The sequence below is a fragment of the Panthera tigris genome, chromosome E3 (genome assembly GCF_018350195.1).
Source record: "Panthera tigris isolate Pti1 chromosome E3, P.tigris_Pti1_mat1.1, whole genome shotgun sequence".
Classification (NCBI taxonomy): Eukaryota; Metazoa; Chordata; class Mammalia; order Carnivora; family Felidae; genus Panthera; species Panthera tigris.
The window spans coordinates 39,391,499-39,409,744 of NC_056675.1; the positions used below are offsets into that span (position 1 = coordinate 39,391,499).

Consider the following 18,246-nt stretch of genomic DNA (forward strand, 5'->3'; position numbering starts at 1 on the left):
TTCGAGCCCGCGTCGGGCTCTGTGCTGACTGCTCGGAGCCTGGAGCCTGCTTCGGATTCTGTGTCTCCCTCGCTCTCTGCCCCTCCCCCACTCACTCTCTGTCTCTCTCTCTCAAAAATAAATGAAAATATTTTTTTTATTAAAATTTTTTTTAACGTTTATTTATTTTTGAGACAGAGCATGAATGGGGGAGGGTCACAGAGAGAGGGAGACACAGAATCTGAAACAGGCTCCAGGCTCTGAGCTGTCAGCACAGAGCCCGACGCGGGGCTCGAACTCATGACCGTGAGATCATGACCTGAGCCAAAGTCGGACGCTTAACCGACCGAGCCACCCAGGCGCCCTGAAAATATTTTTTAAAAAATAGAAAAAACCCCCCAAAACTGGACACTGGAAGGTTAAGTGAGCTGCCCTCCTGCACAGCGACGTGCCAGCAGGGTATGTGTCCCGAGGACACGGAAGCTTCGCACGTGGGACTCACCCAGACCTCACCCTGTGTGTATGTCTCTTCATTCAGCTGGTCCCGACTTGTATCCTTTATAATCACTCTGCCCTAATGATAACCCTTGCCTCTCCTCTTCCCCGAATGGTTGGGGAACAGTGTCCAAAAGAGGTTTTAGGACCCTCTGAGTTTGGGGTCAGGGAGCCAAGCCTGTCTTCCCACCACCAGGACGCAGAGGAGCCACGGCCTGTCGCGCACAGACTCACCTGAGCATAGAAAGAGAGATGCTCCGCTACGGTGAGGTCATCAAATAGGATGTCGTGTTGGGGGCACCAGCCCATGCTCTTCCGGATCTCCGCCATATTGTGTGAAATTTCATATCCATTGATATACACACACCCACTTGAAGGGGGAATAAGACCTAGGAGCAAGGAGAAGACATATCCCAAGGTCACCTGCAGTCAGAGCACGCGACAGAGCAAGGGCGTAAGGACACTCTCTGTTGGCGTGCAGGCCGCCTCTCCCTTGTCACGATTGGGAACATCCGAGGCGTAGATGATCTGTGACAGTGAGTGAGGATGTGTGGGGGCAGCGGAGGCAGGAGACCTCCTTCCTACGTCTGAGGAGCGCCAGCCTGCCTCGGTGAAGAAGACACACGGGTGAGCGTCATGCTTACACTGAGATGAGCCTTAAGAGCTACTGTGGAAACGTGGTTCAGAACGATGGTGTTTGGGTTGTGTAACAGGTTTGAGCTGAGACCCGTGACTGATTCCGTGTAAATTCCCAGTAAGCCCCAGGGAGCACGCGAATGATCGCACCCCCTGCCTGGTGCATGTGGGGATGTGTATACGGCCCATCTGTGTACTGTCTTTATTATCAGTTTCTTTAAAAACCTTTTTTTAACGTTTATTTATTTTTGAGAGAGAGACAGAGAGCACAAGTGGGGTAGGGGCAGAGAGAGAGGGAGACACGGAATCTGAAGCAGGCTCCGGGCTCTGAGCTGTCAGCACAGAGCCTGACGCGGGGCTTGAAATCACAAGCCTTGAGATCAGGACCTGAGCCGAAGTCGGACGCTCAACTGGCTGAGCCACCCAGGCGCCCCCTATTCTCATTTTCTTATTTTAAGTTGTGTTTTTTCAGACTGAAAAAGGCCATAGATGTCTATTGCAACAGGGTTAAAGGAAGAAGGACAAAGCAGACGAAGGTTATGCACATCCCAACCTGTAAACACGACCGCTGTTAAGATTGTTTTGCATACTTTCGGCTGTGTTCTTACCTTCTTATGCGTACGCTGTCGCACATGCTAAGTTTCTAGCAAAACTGGGAAATATAAATTCTGGTTCTTTTAACTGGCCTTTTCACAAAACAGTCTACTGAGGCCATTTCTCCACGTCAACGAGATCTATATAATTTGCGAAGGCTGACAGGATTTCATTGTTATGAATATACGCTGCGTATTTATTCACGCCATGCTAGTAGGTATTTAGGTATTTAGTTTGCAGTGTTTCGTGAGTATGAACATGGATCTCAACTCTGCCTTCCTCCCCATACACTTTCTGACTCCAAACCAATGTCAGTAGATTCGGTGGCCAAGAGGGGACAAGACTTTCAGGTTCTTGATACTTCCTGCCAAATTACCCACTGGTGGAGTTTTGGGATCTTTCATTTTGCCTGTGGACGATAAAGCATCGGTGACTGTTTGCGGTTGGGGGATGGGGAGGAAAACCAGTGATGCTTTCCACGTTAAATACGTAAGTCTTTTTATGTAGAATTACAATACTAGAATAGCTCCTAGAATTTTTTTTTCAAAACCCACATAGCTTTCCTGGGTGGAGGAATGGGGTTTCAGATACAGAACAGGCCTGTGCCAACTTTGGGGCCTCCATGCAGAGAAGCCCTTCAATGTTCAGTGTCCTGGGCCATCAGGCAGGCTTTCCCTTCCCGGCTTAGCATCTTCAGGGCTATTCAGTCTCGCTCGGTGTCTTTCAGCGGTGCCACTTTCTCCAGGGCCGCGTTGGCCTTTTTTTCTGTGCCGTGTCACTGCCGGTAGAAATCCGTGGCTCATCTCTGAGAGGTCATTCGTGGTCCACATTGTGGCAGGACTTGCAATTACGTTCATTCATTCATTCAGTCATTCGTTGAAAAGTATTTACTGCGTGGCTGTTCTTTGCCAAGCCCTGATCCAAGCACCACTGGCCAGAGGGAAACAGAACAGATTCTCTGGAGAGAGGGATGGGGAGACAGAGGTAGCACACATATACAGAAACCACTGCTGAGAACAGCAGAGAGGGAAGCACCCGGGAAGAGTGTGTGTGTCTGTGTGTGTGTATGGGGCAGGCGGCGGGGGAAACGGTTTACGTGTTTGTCTTTGAACAACACTAGGACCTTAGTCGTGTGGCCTGGGGGTCTAGCTGGGTCACCCTGCAGGCACTGAGGACCTCAAGTCCATACAGGAGGAGAGGCCTCTGGCATCAGCAATGCCTGCATCTGACAAGGACCCCCGTCTAGAGACAGTACTGCCCCCCCGTCCAGGAAACCTGCGGGCCTCAGTCCCCTGTCCTGACCCCCACAGAGCCTGTCCAGTGAGCGTCTGTGGGGCTGAGCCTCAGATCTTAAAATCCTGATGCCGGGGAGGGGGCGCGGAGGGGGAGTGGCCGACGGAACCTCAGACCAAGTTTCCCCTTTGCTGCTCGTCAGAATCTTCCAGAGAAGGTGCTCAGCAGCCTGAGAGGGGAACCGAGGCAGCCTGCCTCTGAGATGCTGATAGTTTCTCTGGCAGGGTGGAGGTCTGTGACTGCTTGGCTCTCAGAGCTCCTTGAAGCTCAGAAATGTGTCTCGTCGGTTTTGTACAGAACTTTACACAGGTTAAGGCTCCAAGAAATACATATTTGCAGAATGAACAAGTTCCCAAACATCGCAGCCTATTGTTTTAGCTGACAGAATGTGAAATAACTATTTAGGCATCAAAATGATTGTGAAACTGAAGTAATTGTAGAATAATTCTCCAGGTCTCATCCTAACTGAGCCACCCCCCCCCCCCCCAATCAGAAGCAAATGGATGGATTTCATGGTTAGGAGATTAGTGGTGCCTCCCTGTACCGGAAGGTTCTATGTGGGAAGACACACATAGGGCAGGGCTCACGGCTCCTGGATAGCGTGTGAGATCAGAGTCTGCAGGCTGAAAGAGCCAAAGATTTCCTTTTCCTGCTACAAGGTCACGTGAACAGCCAGACAGGATACAGATGGCATAAAAACAAACAGCAAATGCTTCGTATGAAGACGTCAGTGAGATCTAATGAGGGGAGGTGGAACAGAATTCGGGGTCTGTTCTTCCTCGAGGGGCTGGCCCCGCACAGGTACCTGTGAGCACGTAGCACGTGGTGGTTTTGCCGGCTCCGTTGTGTCCCAGGAGAGCAGTGATCTGCCCTTGGTACAGATTCAGGGTCAGGTCTTTGACTGCTACATGTTTATTCTTTCCTGTGTGATAGACCTGCGGAAAATTCAACGTGTGACTGACCGTGGAGCACGTGCACACGCGTGGCGTTTGTGACGAACCTGTGACCCACCCCAAGTTCCCCTGCCAGCCCATCGGTGGGAATCCAAGTGGAAATCTAGAAGGGAGCCCTCTTTTCAGGGTTTAGCTGACCGGGGTAGGGGGAGGGGGGGCTGGTGAGGAGCCTGACGGGGGTGGGGCGCAGTCCCGGGGGTTCTCCCTGGTACCCGAGCCACGGAGGCCAGAGCTCGAGGACGAGGGGCTCAGAGCTTGGCAGGGAGATTTCTCCCTGCTTCTAGAACCACACCTTTCCCCGCATTACCTGGCTAAGCCCCCTCAGAAATCATGCCAGAACCGTGTGGCTGCAGACAGCCTGTTGTGTGAGCACAAAGGGAATCCCTGCTCGTGGAAGCGTGGAAGCGGCAGGCATGCCTGGAGGGAGCTGGAGCCATCCCGTCCCAGGCTACGATGTGACGCCTCCTCCCCCTCCAGCTCCCACAGGCAGAGGAAGGCGGGGAGCGTGACAAGGCTGCCTTGTCAGTACAAGGAAACCGCCTCTCCTCGGGACTCATCGCATTTGAAGGACAGAAGGGGCCAAAGGAGGAAATGTGGGACATCCCCGGCATGGGGCTTGTGTCCAGGCATCCCGTCGCGGCACTGCCTAGTCACGCGGGGCTCTGTGTGCAGGAAGGGCTCAGCCAACGCTGGTGACAGGGAAGCACGCCCCAGCTGGGAGCGGGCCCTGAGAGCTGGGGCTCCGAGTGGCTGGGCGTGTGAACCGTGGAGGATGGAAGTCAGCCAGCCAGTGGCTGAGTCCCCGGGTGTCCCCGGTGTCTCCGGGCAGGGGCGCTGGCAAGGCGGGGGTGAGGGGGGCGGGTTATTTCAAGAGAGATCATCCAGACCCTCCACCCTCCTCCACTTAACTGCACCCCAGGAGACAGGGCACTTTACGTCAGGTTCCTCTTTTGAGGACGGCGTTCCAGGAGGAAACGAAACCTCGGTCAGGAAATTGTGCCTCGTAACCCCCATCAACGGTAAATCAGAAGCCTCTGCGCCCGTTTCTTCGGTTCTCGGAAGGAGGTTTGTGAGCCGATACCTTGTAGAGATGCTGGATTTCAATCCCTTTCTTCAAACTGGTAGGCTCTTCCTGAATCAACTGGCTCTTTGGAGAGTTGTCCGGATCCGCCACGTGGAGCACCGACCGCGTGAGGGGCACGGGCTGTCCACGCCAGTGGGATGGCTAGACAGAAAGGCAGCTGACATTAGCACGTGCGGGTGAGTCCACTGTCTGCTTCGGGAAGATAAATATTTTGGTAAACCAAATTCTCCACATCCCCCCCCACCCCAGCTCCCAAGTTTCCTGGTCCCAAATATTTAGCGGTGCCCGGAGACGTCAAGCAGCTTGCTCGTGGACCCACTACCGACAAGCTGCTTTCTAGCCTGCAATTCGTGGTCCTGAGGACGGAGTGAGCGACGGGGACGCGCCCGCCCAGGCTCGCGGCGTGCCGGGAAGCTCCCTGTGGCCGAGGCCTGGAGAAGTACCCGGTGGGTGCTTGTCCACACTCTGGGAAGGCCCAGCAGGGCGGCCGCGCAGAGGTCCAGAGTGAGTGCCCGTGCACGTCAGACAGGGTCACCCCCTTCACAACGGGGCCGCTGGCGGGGCGTTAATCGTGCTCCCCTGGTGACCACAAACTGATAGGTTCCGGGGTGAATCCGGCTTAGAGGACCCAGCTTAGGTGTCCTGGGGTTTGGGATTTCATCGGGGACACCGCCACGACGGGCGAGGGTATCGGGGGGAGGCCGTGGACGGTCCGCGTCGGTGTGCAGAGCGGCGGCGCCCGCACTCACCATGACGAAGAAGTACCAGGGCTTGGGCACGCCATGCTCGCCCGGGAGGACGGCCTCCACGTACCCGGCCACCGCGCCGTACAAGACGGAGTCCAGCAGAAGCATCAGCAGCACCTGGCAGAAGTTAAACTCCCCGCTGAAGCCGCCCACGTTCTTCCACTGCAGGCCTGTGCCTGCCCGGAGAAAGGGCCGCAGTCAGCACCCGGACGGCAGGACATCCCGCTCCCGCCGCCCGCAGGCCTGCAGAGTTGATGTCTGGGGCGCTAGGGGACGAACGCAAGGCACGGGAGGGGGGAAAGCTAGAGCTGTGAGTGTCTCCCACACGACAAAACATTTTCAGTATTACCAGAAGGCGGTAGTGTTTTCACTGGCACCGAATAGGGACGTGGTCACCCAAGACGCCTCCCCACTTGTGCACCTGTTACCCGCCTTGTCCGCCGGGCTAATTCTCACCTGAAGTGAGGGTTGCCCAGGGGTCTCCTTACCCTGCACCCCTCCCCCATCCGGGTTATGTGCCCATCCCCCCGGCACCCTGAGCTAGCTGCGATCGGAGAGGGTAGGGCTCTGTGCTGTGAACCTGCCCGAGTTACTGTTCACCCATCACTGTATCTGCAGCGTCTGCCCCGGGGCCTCGCGTGCTGTGGGCAATCACACATCCCTGTTCCACAAATACAGGAAGGTACCGAGGAGTTGGCTTGGGACCAGGTCCTGGGCGCGTAGGGAGGAAAGTAGCCTGTGTGGTGCCCAGTGTCTAATCTGGGTGCAAGTGGCTGAGGTTTCTCATTGAAAGCGTCCGAGATACTGAGTGTCCGCCAGCAGGCTCGCGGTGGCGGGAACCAGCAACGCCGAGGGAGAGATTCGAGTGCGGGCAGGCGAGCATACAGACGGGCTAGATGGCTGCTCCTCAGGCTTCCAAGTGCTTGCTGAGCACCTGAGGTTCTGTTCCCATCCGGCGCGTCAGGGCCCCCCACGCCCCACCCCAGGAACCTGGGCTGAGCTGAGCTGCCGTGGGGAGAAGGGCCAGGTGGCCTCTGAGGCCCTTCCTGGGAGGCGATCCCGCGACTGGTCCGCACGAGAGCGTCGCCTTCCACTGCGCCTGACAATCAGATCTCGCAGGGCTCAGGGCAGATTCCAAGGCTGTGACACTGAGACCACGTGGTTCTCGAGAGCAGGTGCGTCCTCGCGCAGCGCTAGTCTGCCCCGACGTCAGATCCACCCCCCCTTTACGGTCATTTAGTTTGCGTCTTGTTTAAGAAATCTTTCCCGCTTCGAGGATAGGAGTGTCCTCTTTTATACCATCATCGCCAAGAGCGTTACAGAGTTTTGACGCTGGAATTGACCCCTGTGGGTGCTGTGATTTGCGGGTCCGGTTTCAACTTCCCCAGAAGGTCCTCCCGTCCCTGCAGCACCATTTACTGACCCCCACTGCCGGGGGTCGGCGTCACTGCCGACCTTCACCCGTGCCTTTGGCTTTGGGTTTTCTGTTCTATCAGTCTTTTTGTCAGTCTTAATTATGATTGCTCTTTGAGAGATCATCATGTCCGGAAAAACAAGGTTTCCCATCTTGCTCTTCCTGAAGCGGTTTTGGCCATTCTTGCCTCTCTACTTTCATTTAAATTTGAGGGGGCGGCTGGGTGGCTTAGTCGGTTGAGCATCCAACTTGGGCTCAGGTCATGATCTCACAGTCCGTGAGTTCGAGCCGGGCATCGGGCTGTGTGCTGACAGCTCAGAGCCTGGAGGCTGCTTCCAATTCTGTGTCTCCCTCTCTCTGTGACCCTCCCCTGTTCATGCTCTGTCTCTCTCTGTCTCAAAAATAAATAAACATTTAAAAAAAATTTTTTTTAATTTGAGGGGGCGCCTGGGTGACTCAGTCGTTTGAGCGTCCGACTTTGGCTCAGGTCTAGAGTTTGGATCAGGTAGGGGTTAGCTGTGACTTCCTCCCACGATTTATCTAATTATATTCAGGAAGAAGGTGCGTGCGGGAGGGGTCTGCACCATGTCTGTTCCATCTAGAGTGTTCTGAACAGGGTGTGCCCGTCCTGCGCCCCAACTTCCAGCCCCCACGCCATGGAGGTGGGCGTATGACCAAAGTCCTCTCTTCTTTTATGCCGCTTTTGGACTCAGCCAACCTTTCGTTACTCTTTCTTCTATTAAGTTTAAAAGTTACCCACTGCTTCTGGCCTGCTTGGCTCAGTAATGAATCACCAGGTCTGCTTTATGGTGCAAAGTCTAAACTTAATTATCTTTACTCTCCTTCCGGAAGGTATTTATTCCCTTTGGGTTCTGACATGATCCCCTCTAAAGCCCCTCCTATACACTTTAATTTTACCTGTTAAAAAAATTTTACCTGATAAAAAAATAAAGAATAAAAACCTAAGGGAGGGCGCCTGCATGGCTCAGTCAGTTGAGCATCTGACTCTTGATTTCAGCTCAGGTCATGATCCCATGGTTGTGGGATCGAGCTCTCGAGCTCTGCGACAGGCTCTGAGCTGAGCCTGGAGCCTGCTTAAGGTTCTCTCTGCCCCTCTCCCCCACTTGCATGCACACGCTCTTTCTCTCTCTAAAAAAACCCAAAAAACAAAAACCTAGGGGCGCCCGGGTGGCTCAGTCGGTTAAGCGTCGGACTTCGACTCCGGTCACGATCTCACAGTTTGTGGGTTTGAGCCGGGCATCGGGCTGCGTGCCGACAGCTCAGAGCCCGGAGCCTGCTTCCGATTCTGTGTCTCCCCCTCGCCCTGCCCCTCCTCCGCTTGCGTGCACGCACTCACACTCTCTCTGTGTCAGAAATGAACAAACATTAAAAAATTAAAAAAAATAAAACCTAAAGGAATCTCCGTTGCCGCTGCTGCCGCTGCTGCTGTTGTTGTTGTTGTAGTTATTTTACACAACCCGTGTATGAAGCCACTGTCTTCAGGCCCCCACTGATGCTCTGTTGAAAAGCAATTTTTCTTTTTGCTCCCCAGGCCACTTTTAAGATTTTTCTCTTGCCATCTGCTGTGCTCCGTTGTACGCTGATGTGCCTAGTGTAGATTTCTTATTACTCTCGTCTGGGATTTGCTGGGCTTCCTGACATTGAGTTTGGGGACAGATCTGGGCACCCTCTTTTCAGATGCATTTCCTCTGCCCCTTCTCTCATTTCCTGCCGGATCTCTGCTTAAATGGAGGCAAAACACTCTTCGCTGCGTCAGTTTTCAGCTCTCCTGCCATTTTAAAATCCTTTTGGTCCTCGTTGCTGCCTTCTGCATGGTTTCTTCTCACCTCCTTCCAGGTCATAATTCTCCCTCCGCTGTTTTGAATCTACAGGTAACCCATCCACGAAGTTTGCTCCTTGGTTGGTCGTATTTTGTATTTCCCCCAAGGAGTATTGGGTCCTTATTTCTTGCAGATATTTTCAAACCTGCCTTATGAAAAGAAAAACCTATCACGAGCATTATTGTTTTATAATCTGTGATTTGATAATCCCAAAATGTGAGGACTTTGTGAATCTGTTTTCACTTTGTCTTGTTTCTGTTGGTTCCTGTCCATGGCTGTTTATTTCCTTATGTTTCTCACTGCCTTTTACTTGAAAACCTGTGAGGCTTTGCCTGTGAGGCCGGCTCTGCCGGGCACCTGGGCTGCTGCTTGAGGGTCCCTGGACTGCCCCTGCAGGGTGACCCGGGCTGCAGCTCCGACAGAGAACCAGCTTGTAACAGGCTCGTGGGGGCAATTTTCTCCTTTGTTTTTCTTTCACGATACAGCCAGCACCACGGCACCTTCCCCAAGGCCGTCTCGTGTATCAGGGGTTGGTATAAGGACACAGGGATGTACTTTCCTGCCCCCCCCCCCCCTTCACGAAAGCTGTCACCTCAGCTGCCAGACGTGCTGCGGCCAACGGGCTTTCAGCTGTCAGCCTCCTCACAGCCTTTTCTGGGTGGTCCACACCCAGTGACTGCAGGAGGCAGAGGCGTGGGAGCCGGGCCATCTCAGCCTACCCAGGATGCCCACCCAGGATGCTCGGACCCCCACGGCTGTCAGGACCACATTGTAGCCCTGCCGAGTGTCGTTTCAGTCTCTCCCCGAGAGAATCCCAGCGTGGGAACAAACCCACAAGCTCGTCCAGCCCAACTGCTCACCCAAGTTCCCCCCGCTTTCAACAGAGAGGCTCTGTAAAATTCCCCTATTCACTCACTAACATGGAAGAAATCGGAGGTACCATTTTTTATGTTTATTTATTTATTTTGAGAGAGAGAGAGAGAGTGTGCACATGAGAGTGGGGGGCGAGGGGCAGGGAGAGAGGGACAGAGAGAGAATCGCAAGCAGGCTCTGCCTGCTGAGCGCTGAGCCCAGCATGCAGCTTGATCTCACCAACCTTGATCTCATGAACCATGATATCACGACCTGAGCTGAAATCAAGAGTCGGACGCTTAACAGACTGAGCCACCCAGGTACTCCCGGAGCTACCGTTTTAGACCTACTTTTCCCCCGTTGTCGTTCGCAAAGTGCAGTCTCGTCACTGCTTTGTTAAAGAAAACCACTCACCTGCAATGAATTCTGGTCAACTTGACACCCTCCATTATATTTTAAGCACCCTTCACCCATTTAGACCATCCCAACCTAAAGACATTTATTGATAGATAGTGCCTCTGAGCAGGTTGTTGAAGGTAATCCCAACTGCCCTAAGAGGACGCATAACCTAGGTCCCACATATAATTCCTATCCCTGCTGCTGCTAAGCCAAGCCGTAGTGTCTGGACCCAGGACTCTGGTGATAAAAGCCAACACTGAGCAACGAAGACACTTGCTGGAGTGTTCACAGCAGATCACCTTCGTGCCGCGGAAATGTGGGACGGTCTCATGCAGAAAGCCTACTGAGGCCAGCTGGTCCCTACATTTTGACATGCTAGCTGCAATCTTCTGCTGTGACTGCTGGCATTCGGAAGGATCCTTCCGACCCCAGAACATAAGACAGATGAAAACTTGGGGGTGCACTTCCAAAGGTGGGAGTTGGAAGTAGGACACCATTGGTGGGAAGTCCCCTAGGTGGACCCTGAAGGCTGTGAGCCTCAAACATGACGTATGTAGATAGCACTCCATTTATCCATAAAATTCTGAAAGTGTGAACCAAATTGAATCGTGACTCTGTATCTTTTTTTAAAAATTTTTAATGTTTTTATTTATTTTTGAGAGAGAGAGAGACAACAAGCAGGGGAGGGGCAGAGAGAAAGGGAGACACAGAATCCGAAGCAGGCTCCAGGCTCCAAGCTGTCAGCACAGAGCCCAATGTGGGGCTCGAACTCACGGACCATGAGATCATGACCTGAGCCGAAGTCGGATGCTTAACCGACGGAGCCACCCAGGCGCACCATAACTCTCTATCTTTTATATCTGTACGACTGCATGGTCATATCATCTCCTAAATCATTAACACGCTTTAGTTTTGCTCCCAAACCACACTGCGAGCTGTGTGGTGTGAACGTGTCCTACAACCTACTGTAGCTTCGAGCAGGTCGGAAACGCTCAGGACGCCGAATGAAGAGTGCAGTGAGGCTCTCGTGGGAACTCAGGTCACCCTGCCCGTCAGCGGTGACAGGGCATTGAGGCAGCGTCCCTTGGAGAAAGGTGGGACTCACCTCTTATCTCAAATATGGAGATAAATCGCACTCCCAGTGCCATGGCGACATTCGAGAGCAGGCAAAAGCCAATCTTTTGGAAGTGGGTCCTCTGGGAGTAGCTGAAAGTGAGGTACAGGTATGGGAGGTAGGTGAGGAAGAAGATGATTCCTCCTGAGGCAGTGGCTACGTGGGCTGCGGGAAGAAACGAGAAGGGTTTTGTCACTGATGCACCATGTGCGACACAAGCCCCTTCCTGCCATGGCAGGACGGGGGTGGGGACTGTGGGGGCCTCAGCATCTCCAAGAAAAGTCGTCTTTTGAGGAATTTTGCACTTTCGCTATCAAAAGACCAAGGGCATCTGTGGCACTTAAAACACAAATCCATCCGGGGGCACCTGGGTGGCTCAGTTGGTTAAGCGTCTGACTTCGGCTCAGGTCACGATCTCGCAGTTTGTGAGTCCAAGCCCCGCGTTGGGCTCTGTGCTGACAGCTTAGAGCCTGGAACCTGCTTCAGATTCTGTGTCTCCCTCTCCCTCTGCCCCTCCCCTGCTCACACTCTGTCTTTCTCTGTCTCTCAATAATAAACGTTAAAAAAAAAAAAAAAAAAAAAAAAAACCAACACGAATCCATCTGTCTGTGAAGGCACAATGTGTAACTGCCCAAGATAGCACTGACACCATCCCTCACGGTACAGACCTCCTCCGGGCAGTGGGACATGATGTAGTACCGGGACCCGTGCATTCTCTATAGACTCTTCCATAACCCCCGTGCCCTCCCAAAGTTTTACAGGGGAGGAAACTGAGGTTTAGCCACATGGAATAAATGCGCCCTGTGGCATGGAGCTAGTAAATTATGGGTCAAGGACTTGAGGTTTTTCCAGGTTCTTGGCACGGTGGCTCCAGATTGGGAGAGAAGGCCAATCCAGCTGGACTGTGGGACAGGAGCTCAGGTTGAGTGCAGGCGTTTGACTTCCAGGAAGTGGAGAGAACAGGGAGCCGGTCCTAAAGGTTGCATAGGTAATGGAAGGAGCCCCCATTGAGACAGCAGTGGGCCCTTCACCGAACCTGGCTGACCTTGGATCTTGTATAACTTGACTCAGTTTCTTCTTTTGTAAATGGTGTCAATCATTGCTAGGATCTACTAAGCTCTTACCACGCATCAAGTGTTGTCAGCATTTGACGTGCAATACCCTACCTGATCCTTCTAACTAAGTTGTAAATACTGTTATTTTCCAGTCTCACAGAAGGGAAAACGCATGCACAGTCTGTTAACTTGCTCAAGGTCAGGGTCCACACGAGGACGCAAAACCGGCCCTCTGAGGCCAGAGCAAGAACTTCCAGCCTCAGTGAAGAAGGGAGAAGGGCTGCGTCCACTGGAGGATTGGGAAGAGGTTTGAAATTGCTGTTCCAGAGAGGTGCGGGTCAAAGTGACAGAGGAATGTGGGCGGTCTGCAGGGCGGTGGCCAGCGAATCCGTGAACCAGAGGCCTAAATAAAGAGACTGGTCCACACACGGGAGAGAGTTTCTCCGGCCAGGTTCTGCTGCAGGGTAAGCGGGGAGCTGGGTGTGACCAGGGCTGAGGATTTGCAATACGAGTTCAACAGAGGGCGGGTGGGTATACGTCAGAGGAGTCAAAGTAGGGACGGGCCATGGGCTCCGAGCGGGGCGAGGCATACGATGGGGTGATGGATAGTGACAAAACATTGGGGCCAATGGATCAGACATCTTGATGGGGGTCAAAGAATTATTGGGGGAGGTGGGTGCAAGACGGGGGAGCTAAACAGAGACATGGGGGGTCAAGAGTGGGGTTGTTGAGGCTGAGATTCTGGCCACCACACAGTTGTTGGCTCAGGTTTAGGGGATGCCCGTGGGAGCGTGGGAGCACCGATGTGGGGTGGCACAGGGTCACTGGGAGAGCAAGCCAGGGGTCTGAGAGGAGATGAGGCGGGACCACCAACCATGAATGTGGGCAGGGACAGGGGGCAGCAGAGGCTTCGGTAAGAGGTAGAGTGTGGTTTGCTCACATGACAATCTCCTCCTCAAAGGGGCCGGGCGGGCGGGAGGCACGATCTGGAGGGCAGCCAGGAGCCAGGACGTGCCTTCCTGCCTGTGGTGGTAACAGGGTGTGATGGATGGCCGCCCTAGCCACCTCTGGGGGCTGCCAGTGAGGCATTTCCTGGGGCACCGTTATAAATCACGATTGTTACGTGATCAAGGGTTTTCATATTTTACATGTTTCAACCCATTGCAAGCATTATTCTTTTTTAAAAAGATTTCTAATGTTTATTTTTGAGAGACAGAGCGTGAGCAGGGGAGGGGCAGAGAGAGAGGGAGACAGCCTTCAAAGCAGGCTCCAGGCTCTGAGCTGTCAGCACAGAGCTCAAAGAGGGGCTCAAACTCACAACCATGAGATCATGACCTGAGCCAAAGTTGGACGCTTAACCGACTGAGCTACCCAGGCTCCCTGAAACACTATGTTTTAAAAGCATTTGAAGTAATTCCTTTCTTTGTGAAGTGATTCTTTTCAAGCCCCCCAACTTGAAAACATTTATTTCTGTTGGTTTTCAATGTTGAGAAGTTGCTTCAATAATTTCTTTTCTCACTTCACTATTTTTCCAGTTGTTTATGTGCTGCAGTGGGCAGAATAAAGGCTTCCCAGGGATGTCCAATCCTAACCCCCGAAAGCGTAACATTAAGGTATGACTTTACAGAGCCCGAGGGACTTTGTGGAGGTGATTGAGAATCTTGAGATGAGCTTATTCTGGATTATCTGGGTGGGTCCAACGGCACGGGCCCTCAGGAGAGGGAGTTAGGAGTGCCAGAGTGAGGGGAGGTGATGGAATCAGAAGTCAGAAGGAGCTAGAGCGCCCAAGACTGAGGAAGGAGCCATGAGCCCCCAAATGCAGGCATCGGGAAGGGTTCTCATTCTCCTCTCGTGTCTCCAGAAAGAACACAGCCCTGAGGAAGTCTTGATGCTTTAGCCCAGAGAAATGCATTTCAGACTTGGCTGTAAGATGATGAATATGTGCTATTTTTAGCCACTCAGTATGCAGTAAGCTGTTACCTCAGCAACAGGAAAGTAACACGCATAGTTTAGTCAAAACTATGTAATAATTAACCTTACACTTACAACAACCAAGTTTAAATAATACCACTTACCTTCAATACCATACACTCTGCTCACAGACATCTCTGTCCTCCCCCTTTTAAACTGTTATTGTGACAGATCATATCTTCATCTGTTAAGTGCCCATTAATGCAGATTCATGAATATTTTCATGCATTTGCTTATAAATCATATAGGAGAGAGAAGATGATTTACAAACCAGAAGGACAGTGATTCTGGCTTAAGGTGTCTTCACCAGTTGGTGGTCTGTATTTCTTCTTATGGCTTCAAGTTACTGTTTGGCGGCTTTTCATTTCTGCCCCAAAAACTCCCTTTGTCAATTTTTGTAGGGCAAGTCCATCGGTAACAATGGACACTCTCTGCTTCTGTTTGTCCGAAAATGTCTCAATTTCACCTTCATTCTCAAGGGGTTTTGCCAGGTATAGAATTCCTGGTTGAATTTTAACCCCCTCGGGATTTAAAATGTCATCTCACTAACTTCTGAACTCTGTAGTTTCTGAAGAGAAATCAGCTTTTGATATGACCAAGGTTCACTTGTACACGAGGAGCCTCTTCTTGATGCCTTCACAAATGCTCTTTTTGACTTTGGGTTTTGACAATTTGAATGACTCTTGGTGTGGATCTCTTTGAGTTTATCTTGCTTGGAGTTCACTGAGATTCTTGGGTTTGTAGATTCATGTCTTTCATCAAATTGGGGTTGTTTTCAGTCATTATTTCTTTAAATATTTCTTTCTGGTGGGTTTTTTTTCCCCCTTTCTCTTTTTTTATTCTGGGAATCCAGTAATGTGTATGTTAGTACACTGGATGGTGCCCCATAGGCCCCTCGCATTCTGTTCCAACGAAGAAAATCCCAGGACCATAATGACTTCACTTGTGAATTCTACCAAACATTTAAAGAATGAACATCAATTCCTCTCAAAGTCTAGACCAATAAACACCAGTGGAATATAGTAGCCCAGAAACAATCCCTCACGTACATGATCAATTCATTTTCTTTTTCTCTTTTTTTAAAATTTTAATGTTTATTTATTATTTGAGAGAGAGGGAGACACAGAACCCAAAGCAGGCTCCAGGCTCTGAACTGTCAGCACAGAGCCCAACGTGGGGCTCAAACTCACAGACTGTGAGATCATGACCTGAGCGTAAGTTGGACACTTAACCAACCGAGCCACCCAGGCGCCCCATGATCAATTCATTTTCAATTGATGCTAAAGCTGTTCAATGGGGGAAAGAGTAGCTTTTTGTATTTTTATTTTTTATTTTTATTTTTGAGAGACAGGGTGAGACAAAGTGAGAGTGGGGGAGGGGCAGAGAGAGAGGGAGACACAGGATTGGAAACAGGCTCCAGGCTCTGAGCTGTCAGCACAGAGCCTGACGCAGGGCTCGAACCCACAGACTGTGAGATCATGACCTGAGCTGAAGTCGGACGCTCAACCGACTGAGCCACCCAGGCTCCCCAAAGAGTAGCTTTTCAACAAATGGTGTTGGGAAAACTGGATATCTACATGCAAAAGAATGAAGTTGTACCCTGATCTTAGACGATATGCAAAAATTAACTCAAAATGGATCAACGTTCTAAACATGAGTTAAACCTATAAAACTCTTAGAAGAAACCTTGGGAGAAATCTTCATAACCTTGGGTTTGGCACTGGTTTCTTAGTATAAGGACAAAAGCATAGGCAACAAAAGAAAAAAGAGATAAATTATACTTTAACAAAATTTAAAATTTTTGTGCATCAAAAGACACTATCAAGACAGTAAAAAGACAACCCATGGAATGGGAGAAAATATTTGCAAATCATATCTGAAGAGAGATTAATATTCAAAGTCCATAAGTAACTCATATAATTCAGCAGCAACAGAACAAACCATGCAAGTGAAAAATGGGCAAAAGACTTGAACAGGTATTTCTCAAAAAAAAAAAAAAAAAAAAAAAAAAAGAGCCCTTATGTACTGCTGTGCAAATGTAAAATGTTGCACCTTCTGCAAAAAACAGTTTGCTACTTCCTCAAAATGTTCCTCAAAAAGTTAAATAGAATCATCATCCAGCATCTACACTCCTAGGTGTATGCCCAAAGGAATTGAAAGCAAACTCAAACAGACACTTGTGCACAAATGTTCACAACAGCATTGTTCACATCAGCCAAAAGGTGGAAACAACCCAGTTTCCATCAACAGATGAAAAGATAACCAAATGTGGTCTGTCCATATTATGGAATAGTATTCAGCCATCTAAGGAATGAAGTGAGGTAGGAGTCCAAGTGCCTATCTGGTTGTCCCAGCACCATTTGTTAAAGAAACTGTTCGTTTTCCATTACATGGTCATGGCACCCTTGTCAAAATCAATTGCCTATTAGATGTATGGGCTTATTTCTAGACACTCAATTCTGTTCCATCAGTCTATCTATGTTCATGCCAGTACCACACTGTTTTGATCCCTACAGCTTTGTAGTAAGTTTGAAACCAGGAAGTGTGAATCCTCTAACTTTGTTATTCTTTTTTGAAATTGTTTTGGCTTTTCAAGGCCCATTGCCATTCCGTGTGAATTTTATGATCATCTTGTCCATTTCTGAGAAAAAGGAAGCTGGGATTTTAATAGGATCTGAATAGAATCTGTAGATCAATCTGGGGGAATAGGGCCGTTTTAACAATACTAAGTCTTCCAATCCATGAACATGGGATGTCTTTCCATTAAGTCATCTTTGATTTCTTTTACCAAGTCTCTTATCTCTGTGGTCAGATTTATTCCTGAGTATTTTATTTTGGATGGCATTTTAAGTGGAATTGTTTTCTTGATTTCCTTTTGGGGATGGTTACTGTGCGTGTGTAGAAACACAACTGATTTTTGCGTGTTGACTTTGTATCTTGCAAATTTGCTGAATTCATTTGTTTCTGGATTCAAATTCGCTGGATTCAAAGTTCTTTTTGTGGATTCTTTAGGATTTTCTCTGTATAAGATCATGTCACGTTTGAATAGAGAGAGTTTTGCTTCTTCCTCTCCAGTTACATGTCTTTGGTTTCTTTTTTCTTCTTAATTGCTCCGGCTAGAACTTCCAGTACAGTGTTGAATAACAGAGGGGAAAGTGGGCATCCTTATCTTGTTCCTGATCTTAGGGGGAATATTTTCAATTATTCACCATTGAATATGATATTAGTTGTGGGGTTTTCGTAAATGCTCACTGTTGATTGAGATACTTCCTTTAAATTTTAGTTTGTTAAAATTTTTTTATCATGAAAAGTACTGGGTTTTGTCACATGCTTTTTCAATATCAATTGAGATGAATAAAAGTGAATAAAATTGTGTTCATTTTTTCTTTTATCAAATGGTGTATTACATTTATTATTTTTCATATGTTGAATTATTCTTCCATTCTTGGGATAAACCCCACTTGGCATAGTGTGTAATCATTCTAATATAATGTTGGATTTAGTTTGCTAGTGTTTTGTTGATGATTTTTCCATCTCTGTATTCATAAAGAATTTTAGTCTGTAGTTTTTTTGGTCTGATGTCTTTTCCAGCTTTGGTATCAAGGCAACGCTGGCCTGTAGAATGAGTTTGGAATATTTGTGTTTTTATTTTTAGTTGTAGTTTAGTTTAATTTAGTTTAATTTACTTATGTTGGATGCAAGTCTCTTATGATATATAGTACTTGCAGATGTTTTCTCCCAGTCTGTGGTTGTCTTTTCACTTTCTTGATGGTATCCTTTGAAGCACAAAGTTTTTAACATTGAGGAAGTCCAATTTATC

At 49.7% G+C, this 18,246-nt stretch overlaps 1 protein-coding gene across 5 annotated transcripts in view; it reads right to left on the minus strand.

Moving 5' to 3' along the window:
* The window catches only part of LOC102958727 (ATP-binding cassette sub-family A member 17-like), an 87,959-nt gene that overhangs the window by 45,529 nt on the left and 24,184 nt on the right, over positions 1-18,246 (minus strand). For all 5 annotated transcript variants that reach the window (XM_042972324.1, XM_042972326.1, XM_042972323.1 and 2 more), the window contains 5 exons: positions 11,392-11,565; positions 5,784-5,956; positions 5,032-5,175; positions 3,803-3,932; positions 709-863 (listed from right to left, as the gene is read on the minus strand). In XM_042972324.1, the coding sequence (XP_042828258.1) occupies positions 709-863; positions 3,803-3,932; positions 5,032-5,175; positions 5,784-5,956; positions 11,392-11,565 (776 nt within the window). The remainder of the gene's footprint in view (positions 1-708; positions 864-3,802; positions 3,933-5,031; positions 5,176-5,783; positions 5,957-11,391; positions 11,566-18,246) is intronic.